General features: G+C 35.7%; 1 protein-coding gene across 9 annotated transcripts in view; it reads left to right on the forward strand.

The window, feature by feature from the left end:
- CDK19 (cyclin dependent kinase 19) overlaps positions 1–16,387 on the forward strand; it is a 180,058-nt gene that overhangs the window by 45,982 nt on the left and 117,689 nt on the right. For all 9 annotated transcript variants that reach the window (XR_014248201.1, XR_014248202.1, XM_082404788.1 and 6 more), the window contains one exon: positions 12,617–12,692. Coding sequence is in view for 7 of the 9 variants with exons in the window: in XM_082404788.1 (XP_082260914.1) it covers positions 12,617–12,692 (76 nt within the window). In the remaining 2 variants the exon portion in view is untranslated. The remainder of the gene's footprint in view (positions 1–12,616; positions 12,693–16,387) is intronic.

Raw genomic sequence — 16,387 nt, forward strand, 5'->3', positions numbered from 1 at the left:
TCTCCCTAGGTAGGTTTATTCCTAGGTATTTTATTCTTTTTGTTGCAATGGTAAATGGGAGTGTTTCCATAATTTCTCTTTCAGATTTTTCATCATTAGTGTATAGGAATGCAAGAGATTTCTGTGCATTAATTTTGTATCCTGCAACTTTACCATATTCATTAATTAGCTCTAGGAGTTTTCTGGTGGCAGTTTTAGGATTCTCTACGTATAGTATCATGTCATCCGCAAACAGTGACAGTTTTACTTCTTCTTTTCCAATTTGTATTCCTTTTATTTCTTTTTCTTCTCTGATTGCCGTGGCTAGGACTTCCAGAACTATGTTGAATAATAGTGGTGAGAGTGGACATCCTTGTCTTGTTCCTGATCTTAGAGGAAATGCTTTCAGTTTTTCACCATTGAGAATGATGTTTGCTGTGGGTTTGTCATATATGGCCTTTATTATGTTGAGGTAGGTTCCCTCTATGCCCACTTTCTGGAGAGTTTTTATCATAAATGGGTGTTGAATTTTGTCAAAAGCTTTTTCTGCATCTATTGAGATGATCATATGGTTTTTATTCTTCAGTTTGTTAATATGGTGTATCACATTGATTGATTTGCATATACTGAAGAATCCTTGCATCCCTGGGATAAATCCCACTTGATCGTGGTGTATGATCCTTTTAATGTGTTGTTGGATTCTGTTTGCTAGTATTTTGTTGAGGATTTTTGCATCTATATTCATCAGTGATATTGGTCTGTAATTTTCTTTTTTTGTAGTATCTTTGTCTGGTTTTGGTATCAGGGTGATGGTGGCCTCATAGAATGAGTTTGGGAGTGTTCCTTCCTCTGCAATTTTTTGGAAGAGTTTGAGAAGGATGGGTGTTAGCTCTTCTCTAAATGTTTGATAGAATTCACCTGTGAAGCCATCTGGTCCTGGACTTTTGCTTGTTGGAAGATTTTTAATCACAGTTTCAATTTCATTACTTGTGATTGGTCTGTTCATATTTTCTGTTTCTTCCTGGTTCAGTCTTGGAAGGTTATACCTTTCTAAGAATTTGTCCATTTCTTCCAGGTTGTCCATTTTATTGGCATAAAGTTGCTTGTAGTAGTCTCTTAGGATGCTTTGTATTTCTGCAGTGTCTGTTGTAACTTCTCCTTTTTCATTTCTGATTTTATTGATTTGAGTCCTCTCCCTCTTTTTCTTGATGAGTCTGGCTAATGGCTTATCAATTTTGTTTATCTTCTCAAAGAACCAACTTTTAGTTTTATTGATCTTTGCTATTGTTTTCTTTGTTGCTATTTCATTTATTTCTGCTCTGATCTTTATGATTTCTTTCCTTCTGCTAACTTTGGGTTTTGTTTGTTCTTCTTTCTCTAGTTCCTTTAGGTGTAGGGTTAGTTCATTTTTTTTAGATGTTTCTTGTTTCTTGAGGTAGGCTTGTATAGCTATAAACTTCCCTCTTAGAACTGCTTTTGCTGCATCCCATAGGTTTTGGATCGTTGTGTTTTCATTGTCATTTGTCTCTAGGTATTTTTTGATTTCCTCTTTGATGTCTTCAGTGATCTCTTGGTTATTTAGTAACATATTGTTTAGCCTCCATGTGTTTGTGTTTTTTACGTTTTTTTCCCTGTAATTCATTTCTAACCTCATAGCGTTGTGGTCAGAAAAGATGCTTGATTTCAGTTTTCTTAAATTTACTGAGGCTTGATTTGTGACCCAAGATGTGATCTGTCCTGGAGAGTGTTCCGTGCGCACTTGAGAAGAAAGTGAAATCTGCTGTTTTTGGATAGAATGTCCTATAAAGATCAATTAAATCTATCTGGTCTGTTGTGTCATTTAAAGCTTGTGTTTCCTTATTTATTTTCATTTTGGATAATCTGTCCATTGGTGTAAGTGAGGTGTTAAAGCCCCCCACTATTATTGTGTAACTGTCGATTTCCTCTTTTATAGCCGTTAGCCGTTGCCTTATGTATTGAGGTGCTCCTATGTTGGGTGCATATATATTTAAAATTGTTATATCTTCTTCTTGGATTGATCCCTTGATCATTATGTAGTGTCCTTCCTTGTCTCTTGGAACATTCTTTATTTTAAAGTCTATTTTATCTGATATGAGTATTGCTACTCCAGCTTTCTTTTGATTTCCATTTGCATGGAATATCTTTTTCCATCCCCTCACTTTCAGTCTGTATGTGTCCCTAGGGCTGAAGTGGGTCTCTTGTAGACAGCATGTATATGGGTCTTGTTTTTGTATCCATTCAGCAAGCCTGTGTCTTTTGGTTGGAGCATTTAATCCATTCATGTTTAAGGTAATTATCGATATGTATGTTCCTATGACCATTTTCTTAATTGTTTTGGGTTTGTTTTTGTAGGTCCTTTTCTTCTCTTGTGTTTCCCACTTAGAGAAGTTCCTTTAGCATTTGTTGTAGAGCTGGTTTGGTGGTGCTGAATTCTCTTAGCTTGTGCTTGTCTGTAAAGCTTTTGATTTCTCTGTCAAATCTGAATGAGATCCTTGCCGGGTAGAGTAATCTTGGTTGTAGGTTCTTCCCTTTCATCACTTTAAATATGTCATACCACTCCCTTCTGGCTTATAGAGTTTCTGCTGAGAAATCAGCTGTTAACCTTATGGGAGTTCCCTTGTATGTTATTTGTCATTTTTCCCTTGCTGCTTTCAATAATTTTTCTTTGTCTGTAATTTTTGCCACTTTGATTACTATGTGTCTCGGCGTGTTTCTCCTTGGGTTTATCCTGTATGGGACTCTGTGTGCTTCCTGGACTTGGGTGGCTATTTCCTTTCCCATGTTAGGGAAGTTTTCGAGTATAATCTCTTCAAATATTTTCTTGGGTCCTTTCTGTCTTCTCCTTCTGAGACCCCTATAGTATGAATGTTGTTGCGTTTAATGTTGTCCCAGAGGTCTCTTAGGCTGTCTTCATTTCTTTTCATTGTTTTTTCTTTATTCTGCTTCTGCAGCAATGAATCCCACCATTCTGTCTTCCAGTTCACTTATCCGTTCTTCTGCCTCAGTTATTCTGCTATTGATTCCTTCTAGTGTAGTTTTCATTTCAGTTATTGTATTGTTTATCTCTGTTTGTTTGTTCTTTAATTCTTCTAGGTCTTTGTTAAACATTTCTTGCATCTTCTTGATCTTTGCCTCCATTCTTATTCCAAGGTCCTGGATCATCTTCACTATCATTATTCTGAATTGTTTTTCTGGAAGGTTGCCTATCTCCACTTCATTTAGTTGTTTCTCTGGGGTTTTATCTTGTTCCTTCATCTGGTACATAGCCCTCTGCCTTTTCATCTTGTCTATCTTTCTGTGAATGTGGTTTTTGTTCCACAGGCTGCAGGATTGGGTGGTTCTTGCTTCTGCTGTCTGCTGTCTTGTCGGAAAATTTCTTTTCTTTTGTTATGAAGAACATTTGTGGAAGAATTGTTGAAATTTTAAAAAGATCTTCTGATCCAGGCTATTTTTATCTTTTCACCTCTATCAGAATACCTGTTATGATTTTAAGAGTACTCTTATTAGAACATCTGATTTCAGTTGCTCTGTTCACTGGAGAAGCTGAAGATATCTGTGCTTCATTTTCAAATATAAGCTTTTTCTCCCCTGAAAAACTGCTATTATTGGAGGGTCTCCTGCAAAGGTGGGGAGGAGGGGGGTGGCTGTGGCTCACCATGAGGACAAGAACACTGGCAGCAGAAGTTCTGGGAAGTACTCCTTGGCGTGAGCTTTCCCAGAGTCTGCCATTAGCCCCACCCCCATACTCTTTTATTCTTCTTTTCTTTTTTTTTTTTTTTTTTTTAAATCTGTGTTCAGCTCTATTGGTTTTTTTTTTTAAATTTATTTTTATTTATTTATTTATGGCTGTGTTGGGTCTTCGTTTCTGTGCGAGGGCTTTCTCTAGTTGTGGCAAGCGGGGGCCACTCTTCATCGCGGTGCGTGGGCCTCTCACTATCGCGGCCTCTCTTGTTGCGGAGCACAGGCTCCAGACGCGCAGGCTCAGTAGCTGTGGCTCACGGGCCCAGTTGCTCCGCGGCATGTGGGATCTTCCCAGACCAGGGTTCGAACCCGTGTCCCTTGCATTGGCAGGCAGATTCTCAACCACTGCGCCACCAGGGAAGCCCTATTCTTATTTTCTATGTGATATGGAAGCCTCTTAATCTGCTAAGCCAAATCATCACATATTAAGTGAAAGCGATATAACATTGATTTATGGCAGCATTCTTCTTGAAGAAAACAATTATTGACAAACCCACAGCTAACATCATACTCAATGGTGAAAAGCTGAAAGCATTCCCTCTAAGATCAGGAATAAGACAAGGATGCCCACTCTCGCCATGTTTATTCAACATAGTTTTGGAAGTCCTAGCCACAGCAATCTGAAAAGAAAAAGAAATAAAAGAAATCCAAGTTGGAAAGGAAGAAGTAAAACTGTCACTGTTTGCAGATAACATGATACTAGACATAGAAAGTCCTAAAGATGCCACCAGAAAACTACTTGAGCTCATCAATGAATTCAGTTACATTGCTGGATACAAAATTAATACACAGAAATCTGTTGCATTTCTATACACTAACAACAACATATCAGAAAGAGAAATTAAGGAAACAATCCCATTTACCATCACATCAAAAAGAATAAAATACCTAGGAATAAACCTACCTAAGGAGGTGAAAGACCTGTACTCTGAAAACTGTAAGACACTGATGAAAGAAATTGAAGATGACACAAACAGATGGAGAAATATACCATGTTCTTAGATTGGAAGAATTAATATTGTGAAAATGACTATACTACCCAAAGCAATGTACAGATTCAGTGCAATCCCTTTCAAATTACCAGTGACATTTTTCACAGAACTGGAACAAAAAATTTTTTAATTTGTGTGGAAACACAAAAGACCCCGAATTGCAAAAACAATCTTAAGAAGAAAGAACAGAGCTGGAGGAAACACGTTCCCTGGCTTCGGACTGTACTACAAAGCTGCAGTAATCAAAACAGGATGGTACTGGCACAAAAGCAGACACGTAGATCAATGGAACAGGATAGAAAGAACAGAAATAAACCTACGCACTTGTGGTCAATTAATCTATGACAAAGGAGGCAAGAACATACAATGGAGAAAAGACAGTCTCTTCAGTAAGTGGTGCTGGGAAAACTGGACAGCTACATGCAAAAGAATAAAATTAGAACATTATCTAATACCATATACAAAAATAAACTCAAAATGGGTTAAAGACTTAAATGTAAGACTGGACAGTATAAAACTCGTAGAGGAAAACAAAGGCAGAAAACTCTGATGTAAATCACAGCAATATTTTTTTAGATCCATCTCTTAGAGTAATGGAAAACAAACCCAAAAGTAAACAAATGGGACCTAGTTAAACTGAAAAGCATTTACAAAGCAAAAGAAACCATAAACAAAATGAAAAGACAGCCTTCGGACTGAGAGAAAATATTTGCAAACAGTGATACTGACAAGGGACTAATTTCCAAAATATACAAATAGCTCATGCAACTTAATATAGAAAAAATACAAACAACCCAGTAAAAAAATGGGCAGAAAACCTAAATAGACATTTCTCCAAAGAAGACATACAGATGGCCAACAGGCACATGAAAAGATGCTCAGTATCACTGATTATTAGAGAAATGCAAGTCGAAACAATAATGAGGTATCATCTCACACCAGGCAGAATGGGCATCATTAAAAAGTCTACAGGAATTCCCTGGCAGTCCAGTGGTTAGGACTCCGTGCTTCCACTCACTGCAGGGGGCATGGGTTCGATCCCCGATCGGGGAGCTAAGATCCTACATGCTGTGCGGCATGGCCAAAAAAAAGAAAAAGTCTACAAATAACAAATGCTGGAGAGGGTGTGGAGAAAAAGGAACCCTCGTACACTGTTGGTGTGGGAATGTAAATTGGTGCAGCCACTATGGAGAACAGTATGGAGGTTCCTTGAAAAACTAAAAATAGAGTTGGCACATGATCCTGCAGTCCCACCCTTGGGCATATATCTGGAGAAAACTCTAATTTGAAAAGATATATGTACCCCAATATTCATAGCACTATTTACAGTAGCCAAGACATGGAAGCAACCTAAATGTCTGTCAACAGGTGAATGGATAAAGAAGATGTGGTATATATAAACAGTGGAATATTACTCAGCCATAAAAAAGAATGAAATAATGCCATTTGCAACAAAATGGATGTACCTAGAGATTATCATACTAAGTGAAGTATGTCAGAGAAAGACAAATACCATATGATTTCACGTATAGGTAGAATCTAAAAGAATGATACAAAGGAACTTAATTACAAAACAGAGATAGACTCACAGACATAAAGGGGGGACAGATAAATGAGGGATTTGGGATTAACAGATACACACTACTATATATAAAATAGATAAAGAACAAGGACCTACTGTTATAGCACAGGGAACTATATTCAGTATCTTGTAATAACCTGTAAGGGAAAGGAATCTGAAAAAGATTATATATGTGCATAACTGAATCACTTTGCTGTACACCTGACACATTGTAAATCAGCTGTACTTCAATTTTAAAAAACTGCAAAAAAAAAAAAAGTTTGCAAGACTCAGGTGTCATATTGTTTGAATAAAGTCTTATTGGTAACACCTGGTTATAAAATCTGCATATGGTCATACTGTGCCATCTTGAGTACTATATTTCTGATGATTCCATTAATTTGAATTCTAGTTTTAAGGTTTGGAAAAGAAAACTTAAAGGACGAATTCATAGAATTGTTTGTCTTCTTAAGGGATGTGAGAGAGAAGTGTTCAGAAATTGTTCTGTCTTTCTTCTTTTCTTCCCTGTCTCTTGTTCTCCTTTCCTCCTTCCCATGTTGCCTCAACTTCTTTCCTGGGCACCAAAAAAGTTATTTATCTACGTGCTACTTCTTCCAATCCAATATCATGTCTGTAAGCTCAAGTCCTTTAAATCTGAAACTCCTATGGCAGGCCCTCAGTAAACTTTTTTTTTTTTTAAATCAAGGTGTAATTGACATATAACATTATATTAGTTTCAGGTGTAAAAAATTGTAATGATTCAATATTTGTATGTATTGTGAAATGATCCACCACAATAGGCCTGGTAACATCTTTAGGGCATCTTCTTTTTGAACTTCTCAGATATTTTTGGTTAGAGTTTCTTTCTATCTGAAGGAGTCATTTACAAGCTGAAGAACCTTCTGAGATGTGACCTGAGTTTTGTTCTCAATAGTATCATCCACCCCATCAACCAAGCCAAAACCCCAGACTTATCTTTGATTCAGCCTTCTTGATTTTCATTATTTGTTCATTTGGTCCTGCCAATTCCTATTTAAAAATGACTGTCACAAGTATTTCTTCTCTCCAGTCTTATTGTTAGTTACCATTCTATTATGGAGAATGTTGCACTTGGAAGATTTCATCTGAGCTCTGCTTCTGGCTGATGGTCTACCTTCTTCATCTTCATGAGGAGGTTGTAACAGGATTGTCGCAAGCCCCTTTTGGAAGCTAACATTGTATTATACTAATCCAGGGTCTTCCCTTCTCACCCTTTCATTGCAGTAACTCCTAATTGTTTTTCACACCTCTAATCTCAGTCCTTCCTAATGAGATTAGTCTTTATATGTAACTTTCATTGCCTTTAGGATAAAATCTTATATTTCCTGGTCTCCATTTATTCATGTCATCATTTCTCTGCTTAATCGTTATCATTGGCACGATTAGGCAAAGTGGAAGCTTCACCCATCTTCACAGCCTTCCTTTCCTTCACCTACAGAATCAAATTGGTTACTAAATTATATCACTTCTGACGCAGGAATGTCTTTTGAGTCCATATTTGTTCTCCTCTGCCTATTCTAATCTAGTCCTCATCTTCTCTTCTTTGGACGTTTGAGCAACCTCCCAGATGTTTGCTCTGCCACCAGTTTATAGTTACCAGATTTATCTCCCTGAGCAAAGATCTGTTATGTACCTTTTCTGTTCTCAAAACCATTTGATCCACACTGTTTACATATGAAGTACAAGTTTCTTTGCTGAACTCACTTGGTCCCTTCCCTTTACTTTTCTAACCTAACCTCATCTCTTGCACCTTGTCATCATGCCCCCAGCTTCCAGCCATACTGAATACCAGTGGTTTCCTGGTTATTTTTCTCATGCCCTACTTCTACCTGGAATTCTCTGACCCTCTCGTCCCTTTTCTGCCTGGGAAACTCCTCCCTCAAAGGCATCACTATGTAGTTATCTTCCTTAAAGCTCTGAGAAGAAATACTAGTCTCATTCTCTCTGTGCCTGTTATGCATACGTCTTCGGTGCAGAGGGAGTCATATCAGAGTTATCTGTTTATATTTCCCACTCACAATCTCTTTCCAGGTGGATTGTGAACTCTGATATCTAGGGTAGCTAGTCTTTAATTTTGTTCATCCTCAGAGTTTGGCACAGTATTGGAACATAAAATATTGACTCTGTTTGTTTGTTGCTTGATGTAAAATAAAATAGTAAGGACCCTCTGTTTTCCTTAGAAACAAAAAAGGATTTTAACCCTATTAGTTTGAAGACTAAAATTTTCCCCTCGGTTTTGCTTGAGCCTGAATTCCTTCATCTTTTCTTAAAAGATTCTTCTAAATTTTTTGTCTGTCATAGGTCCTTGGGACCAAAGATGGCCCAGGGCTGATCTGGACACCTGGTAGTAGTATTAATAGGAGCCAAAAAGCCTTGAACCTGTCTAATTATGATTGTAACGAGTGGGGTTTGGCCAAACCTTAACTACACTTGTGCATACGAGCTGCTGAATGGTGCTTCACCTTGCTAAACGTGACTGGAGGCTGGTCATCAAGCTTGGACATTTTTGAAAGGTATAAGACTATTTTTTTCATTAGACCAGTTCCTAATAGTTCATTCAAAAGATGTTCCTACTGAAACTGCGTCTTTAGGCTTGAGAAATTCTTCCCTGAATTACATTTAAATTCTACCACTGAGCCTAGTTTTCTGCCTGAGATAATGCTTTCATTTTAAGGCAGTGATTTCTACAATTTGCACAAATATGTGCTTCTTATTTTTTGTGCTATCTATAGAATTGCTTGCATCAAGAGTTTTCCAGAACATAGTGTCTCAGATGGAAAATGTAATAGAATCCCAGTCTCTGCCAAATTAATTTTTCTATTTTGTAGTTATATAATGTTCCCATTGAACACTTGTTTTTCTTTGTGATGAATGCTGAGAGGGAAGCTGGCATGGTTTTGATACATATTACAGATGTATAGGAGAAATGTCTTTAAATTCAAAACATTCTATATTAAATAAATCCACGTTTATACTATAAATTTATTTTTAATTCACCTGGATTTATTTAGTAAACTCCTTTAATTATTTTCAATGTGCAGTTGCTCTAACAGTAGTATCTAATATGCACTAAAATTTAGAAAGCAGTTTCCCTGAAGGCTTTGGAATTGCTCTGTCTTTATTGTAGTAAATAATAAACTTCTTTTATTTAGATAAAAGTAATTTAGAAATAAAATAGTTTTAGGGAAGAACTGGGCTGCCTCTAAAAGCCAGGTTATCATAGCCATGGAGGCCAGGTTCACCTCCTTTTCAGCCTTGTCAGGTAAAAGAACAAATTATACCTTTATGATACTTAATATTATGTGTGCCTGAAACATATAAGCCATGGGGTATGAATTTTCACACGAGCTCCTGGAGAAGGGCTCTCACATGGGATGAGAGCAATAAGGCTTCTCTGCCCCATGTGCCAGTCATTGAAATATTTGTGGGCATTGTGGGAAAGGACAAATCTTTAGTTTTCATAACTAAGGTATTGGCATCTGACCACAGCTTGGCATTGACATAGCACAGTGATGAAAGTGAGTCCATATGCCCGCTGGGATTCTGCCACTTCTTCATATGGTGAACCTCAGAGGTGCCACATCATCGCTTATCATCCAACAGTTAATATACAAGAGAACTGGTAATGATATATGCACTTTATTTCATTCTCAATGCAAAAGCTGCAGATAAATCTTAAGTTTGCAGATCTTTGAGTATTTTATTAATTTAGCAGATGGAAGTTATATTTAAACTTATTAAGTGAAATAATTACTGGGTTTGTTCCTAGATCCTATCCATATAATTCAGAGTAAGAGGCCTATGCTTCAGTCTATTCTGCTCAAGCTTTCAAATTCTTTTGACAGCCTGGATGTGAAATTCAAAAGTCATTAATGTGATGTGTTAATTTTGCACTTTTTGACTTACTGCAAAAATCTTATAGTTTCCATAGCAACAATAACCTATCCAGATTGTGTAATATTCTTTACAGTATTAAAAATAAAACTATGCAATTACATGAGCTTCTGGAGCACTTCATTTAGGGGAACTGGGGATTGAAATATTTCTGTTTAAAAGAAAATTATAATTTCATATGAAAGTTTTATCAGAAAGCATGTATAACTTTAAGAATTTATTCAATTAAATATTTAGTAGTAGATACCTGGTAGTTAATTTAATTATTAATTGTATGAAATTTACATTGTAAGCATTGTGTTAAGCATCTCAGGCACAAATGCTTTCACACACATACCCACACATACTTTCAAGGTAGGGGGGATATTTGGCTTTAATTACATTCAGTCACCTTCACCTGCTGCTTGTACTTCTTAGTGGCCTCTGGGTGGTCTGAAAAACGTGTAGTTTTATGTTTGGAGGAAACAGGATGGAGAAAAAGGAACACTTTGCTCTTTAAAACATGCCTAAGATATCACTTTGAAAATACTAAAGATTGTTTTAATGGGCGACTGTTTTCAGAGTATCAAATTATTTTGTTTTTTTTCTTTTTCCCTCTAATTCTAATTTAAAAGACAATATAATATTGGCATTAAGGTAGTTAACATAACTTTCTACATCTTTTTTTTTTTTAATTTTTAAAATTTATTATTTATTTATTATTTTGATTTTTGGCTGTGTTGGGTCTTCGTTTCTGTGTGAGGGCTTTCTCCAGTTGCGGCGAGTGGGGGCCACTCTTCATCGCGGTGCGCAGGCCTCTCACTGTCGCGGCCTCTCTTGTTGCGGAGCACAGGCTCCAGACGCTCAGGCTCAGTAGTTGTGGCTCACGGGCCCAGTCGCTCCGCGGCATGTGGGATCTTCCCAGACCAGGGCTCGAACCCGTGTCCCCTGCATTGTCAGGCAGATTCCCAACCACTGCGCCACCAGGGAAGCCCAAATTTCTACATCTTAACACAACTGTTTTTCTTTTTTTATATCACCTTCAACATATGTCTAAATGTATATATTTTTATACGGTATGATTTATGTATTTTCTTAGCAACATATGGTAAACATTTTCCATGTTTCTAATGATCTTCATGATTATTTTAATAATTGCATAACAGTCTATCCTGTTGACATATGTGGTACAATTTCTGTTTATCAAAATGCTGCTTAATTGTTTCCTGAATGTCATATATTGGAAGAAAAATAGATACAATTTTCAGACTGTGGGAAAAAGTAACCATAACTCAGTTATTTGCTCAAAACATAGATGATTGTGAAAATCCTCAAAATGCACCTAAAATGATGTTTTAAAATGCATATTATGAGTAACCTCTTAAACTGCTTTATCCGCTAGTAAACACAGAATGGGGAAAATGAGGAATAGGTAAGTAGGACAGATGTGGCACTACTTAGGTACTATCATTGGACAAAACCTTCATGACATGGTGATACCCTCTTGAGGCTCTAATATAATCAAAAGGCAAAACTCAGAGGGCATGGATTATACTCCTCTTGTCAGAATAACCAGTGATAGGAATCACATTTGTGACATTCAGCTGGGGCCTTGCTATGGCTGTTTCTGGTGTTAGTACCCTGAGGATACAGTGTTGCACTAGACACTCATCTGATACTATTACTATTTCTATGGACTGTATCACCATTATTGAGCTGTTGTCTTCCCTTGGTTAAGCACCCTGGTAACTACCGGGGTTTCCCAGAATTCCTAATTCTACCTCCATTAATTGGAAAATTCACTGTAACTACTGAGTTTTTCCTAGAGATCTTGAGAATGAGGTGTTGGTGGCCAGTTTTGAAGTGTTTCCAAGGCTTTTGGTTGAGGTCTTAGGGATTTTGAATGTCCCCTGTCCTAGGTGAAAACTAGCGTGTCTTAGTGGGTAAACATTCTTCTATAACTCCCCCATTTATTAAGTGGGTCTTATACTGTGAAATTACTTTAAACAAATATGGAAGTTTACATCTGTCATTTATTTTTGTAATTAATGTTTATAACAGAATGCTTTCATGGACTCCAGATAATTAAAACAGTAGAATTATCTTGCAATATGCTTGAGTTTATATTTATGCTTGTTTACTTTTTGAAACTAGTGCTGTGTTTAGTATCCTATTCTGTTTCAATTTTGTATTTTGTGTTTTGGCTCTGTCTAGTGTTTTCATTGTGACATGAATTGTTTTGGTATTTCACATTATTGTAATGGAAATATTATCAGAAATAATAAGCAATGCATGCATAGTGAGGGTGTTTACATATCACTGAGAGTTGTGCATTTCATTGTTTTGTAGTTATAGTTTTGAATCTGAAAATAACGTGTAGAAAAAAATAATTTTTTTTGTTCATATGCAGAAAAGATGAAAAGGAATATGCATTGAAGCAAATTGAAGGCACAGGAATATCCATGTCGGCTTGTAGAGAGATTGCAGTAAGTGGACATAAATACATTATTTATTTTGTTATGATATTGGATGATGATTGATATTAATATAAAAGCTTCACTAATATATAGAATGCATGTTATTTCAAAGATGTTAATTAGTTTAAGGATATTTTATATAAGATGAGAAAAGTTGCATAAACTTTTTGTTTACTTGAAAGTCATCATTGAACATTCTCTTAATGATATTTAGGATTTATAATCTTAGGAATACGGAGCTAAATGATTATTTAATTAATTTGAATTATGATTGAGTATAATTATTAATTTAAATTAGTAATTTAATTAATATCTGTCTTTCCTGTAGTTTTAGGACTGATATATGTCTTTATAGAGAAGAGGGTGATACTGTTAGATACTATGCATATAAAGTATTTTTTCTGAAATAAGTGTTTTGGTGTTACATTTTACTAGTTGCTAGAAAAATAAGACTATCATAATAATAGGAGAATTCCTTAAAGAAAGATCATTTTTTTTTTTGTCTTTATATGGCATACTTGTACATTTAAGAAATGATTGTCCATAAGAATACCTAACATTTCCTGAGTATTTACCAGGTACCAGGCTTACTAAGTGCTTTTAAGTATTAATGAATTTAATTTTCACAACAATCATGAAATAAGTACTTTTAATATCCCCATTTTACAGATCAGTAAACAGAGGCAAAATCATAATTATGGCTTAGAAGTCTTAATATTATGTTCCCTTATTTTAGTTCTTCAGTTTCTTATTTTAGTGTTTTAGTTTCTTATTGGGGCTTTATCATGATATCACATCTATAAGGGATTTCTGTCTCTAAATTATTAAATATATTGTCCATATCCATTAGATATTTCTGTCTCTCATTTGGTAATTGTTACATATATTGCCCACGGTTCCATATTTCTGCTTCACTCACATGGAAGCACTCCATCATCACTCTTAATCATAAGAAAAAGAATGATGCAAAGAACACATGAGGCAGGATTTCTTTACACCTGAGTGTCTGCCTTAGTGGCTAAGCTAGCCATGAGTCTCAGTTTCCTTATTTGTGAAATAAGGGAATTATAAGGTCCCTTCTAGTCATAAATTCTTTGATTTCAGAATGGGAGCTTCTCACTAGACTGTGCACAGTTTGAAGGGCAGGGACCTTGTCTTTTTATCCCTAGTTCCTAGCATAACTACCTGGAACGTAGCAGGTGCCCCATAAATGTTTTTTGAATAAATCAATAAATAAACAGAACAAAAAAGTTCTATATGATCCTAAGTTTGCTTTAGAATATAAGTTTATTATTTAAAATTTTCATTTTGGCAGTTTTCCATTAACTGTAAATTGGTGTTTATAATGCTCTACCAGAATAAGCATTTGATACGTGATTTTTAACTCCCTGAAAGTCATAAACATTATTATTTCAACCAATATGAATATCACTGGTGTGGAATTTTGCTATTTTAGAGTACCATAATTTAGTATAGCATTAATTCAACTTCTGTGAGTTAATTGGGTTAATAGCTGAAATTTAAGGTATTATTAGGAAATGAAAACCCAATTCTAGATGTTCTTTTTGAAACAGAGACATATCTTCTGAGGAATACATGGGTTCTGTTTTCTCAGCATCCTCACTAGCATTTGTTATGTCTTGTCTTTATGATAATAGCCATTTTAACAGGTGTGAGGTGATATCTTACTGTGGATTTGATTTGCATTTCCTTGATGATTAGTCATGTTGAGCACCTTTTCATGGACCTGCTGGCCATCTGTATATCTTCTTCTTTGGAAAAATATCTGTTCAGTCCCTCTGCCCATTTTTTAATTGGATGATGATGTTGATGATTTTTGCTATTGAGTTGTATGCATTCCTGATATATTTTGGATATTAACCACTTATCAGATAAATAGTTTGCAAATATCTTCCACTCTGTAGGTTGCCTTTTCATTTTGTTGATTGCTTCTTTTGCTGTGCAGAAGCTGGAAAAACTTAACTCTTAAACTCATTCACAGTCTCTGTATTTTTATTGAGGGTTTGCCTAATAGAACTTTAGGAAGTATGCAGAGTTTCTGGATTGAATAATTTGTTTTATCATTTCCTGAATGACTTAGCTCCAACATGATAGGGATTTTGACAGAAGGTTAGCATGTATGTTATTGCACAGTGGCTAAGTGCATACTTCTTTGTAAATTATAAGTTCACGAACACAGTTTTATAATTATTGCTTTATGCAGTTGTCTTTTAAGTCACATAGAAGAAAAAAGAGTTAAGAACAAAAATACATTTATGCTGTCTTTTCTATTTACCCATGTTGTTACCTTTACCAGTGCTCTTTATTTTTTGTGTAGATATGGGTTACTGTCATATAGTTCTTTGATTTTAACTGAAGGTCTCCCTTTAGTATTTTTTTGTCGAGCAGATCTTCTAGGAATGAATTTTCTCAGTTTTTGTATTTGGGACTCTCTTAATTTCTTCTTTTTTTCCTTCATCACCTGTTTCTCCTTTGTTTTTTGCAGCATAGTTTTGACGGATATAGAATTCTTGAATGACAGTCTTTTTCTTTCTTCACCTTGACTATGTTATCTCACTGCCTTTTGGCCTCCATGTTTTCTGATGAGAGGTCAGCTGTTAATCCATGAGAATCTCTTGTACATGAGGAGTTATTTTCTTGCTACTTTCAAGATTCTCTCTTTGTCTTTGTCTTTTGAAAGTTTGATTATGATATGTGTAGGTGTGGAACCTACTTGGAATTCGTTGAGTTTCTTGGATGTAGAGGTTAAATTTTTTTTTTTTTATCAAAGTTGGGAAGTTTTCAGCCATCATTTCTTTAGATATTCTTTCTGCCCTTTTCTTTCTCTCCTCTCCTCCTGAGACTGCCACTATGAGTATATTTATAGGCTTGATGGTGTCCCAAAGGTCACTGAGGCTCTGTTGATTTTTTTCTAATTCTCTTTTTCTATTTATTGCTCAGACAGGATATTTTCAATTGCCTATCTTCAAGTTTGCTGATTCTTTCTTCTGCCAGCTTGAATTTGCTGCTAAGCCCCCCTCTAGTGAAATTTTCATTGTAGTTATTTTACTTTTCGATTCCAAAATTGCTATATGGTTCTTCTTCTTCTTCTTCTTTTTTTTTTTAATAGACTTTACTTTTTAGAGCAGTATTAAGTTTACAGCAAAATTGAATGAAAGTTCTAGAGATTTCCTGTATACTCCCTATCCCCACACATGCATAGCCTAACCTATTATCAACATCCTCCACCAGAGTAGTACATTTGTTAAAACTGATGAACCTATGTTGATACTCAAAGACCATAGTTTACATTAGGGTTCACTCTTGGTATTGTATATTTTATGGGTTTGGACAGATGTCTAATGACATGTATCCACCATTATGGTATCATACAGAGTAGTTCCACTGCCCTAAAAATCTTCTGTGCCCCACCTGTTCATCCTAAACCCGTTCCCCACCCCCCTTCCCCATAATCACAGATCTTTTTACTGTTTACATAATTTTGCCTTTTCCAGAATGTCATATAGATGGAATCATACAGTATGTAGCCTTTTGAGATTGGCTTCTTTCACTTAATAATATGCATTTAAAATTCCTCCATATCTGTCATGGCTTGATAGCTCATTTCTTTTTAGTGCTGAATAATATTCCATCGTCTGGATGTATTACAGTTTGTTTACACATTCATCTACTAAAGTACATCT

Source organism: Balaenoptera borealis, assembly GCF_965194805.1.
Source record: "Balaenoptera borealis genome assembly, chromosome: 9".
Lineage (NCBI taxonomy): Eukaryota > Metazoa > Chordata > Mammalia > Artiodactyla > Balaenopteridae > Balaenoptera > Balaenoptera borealis.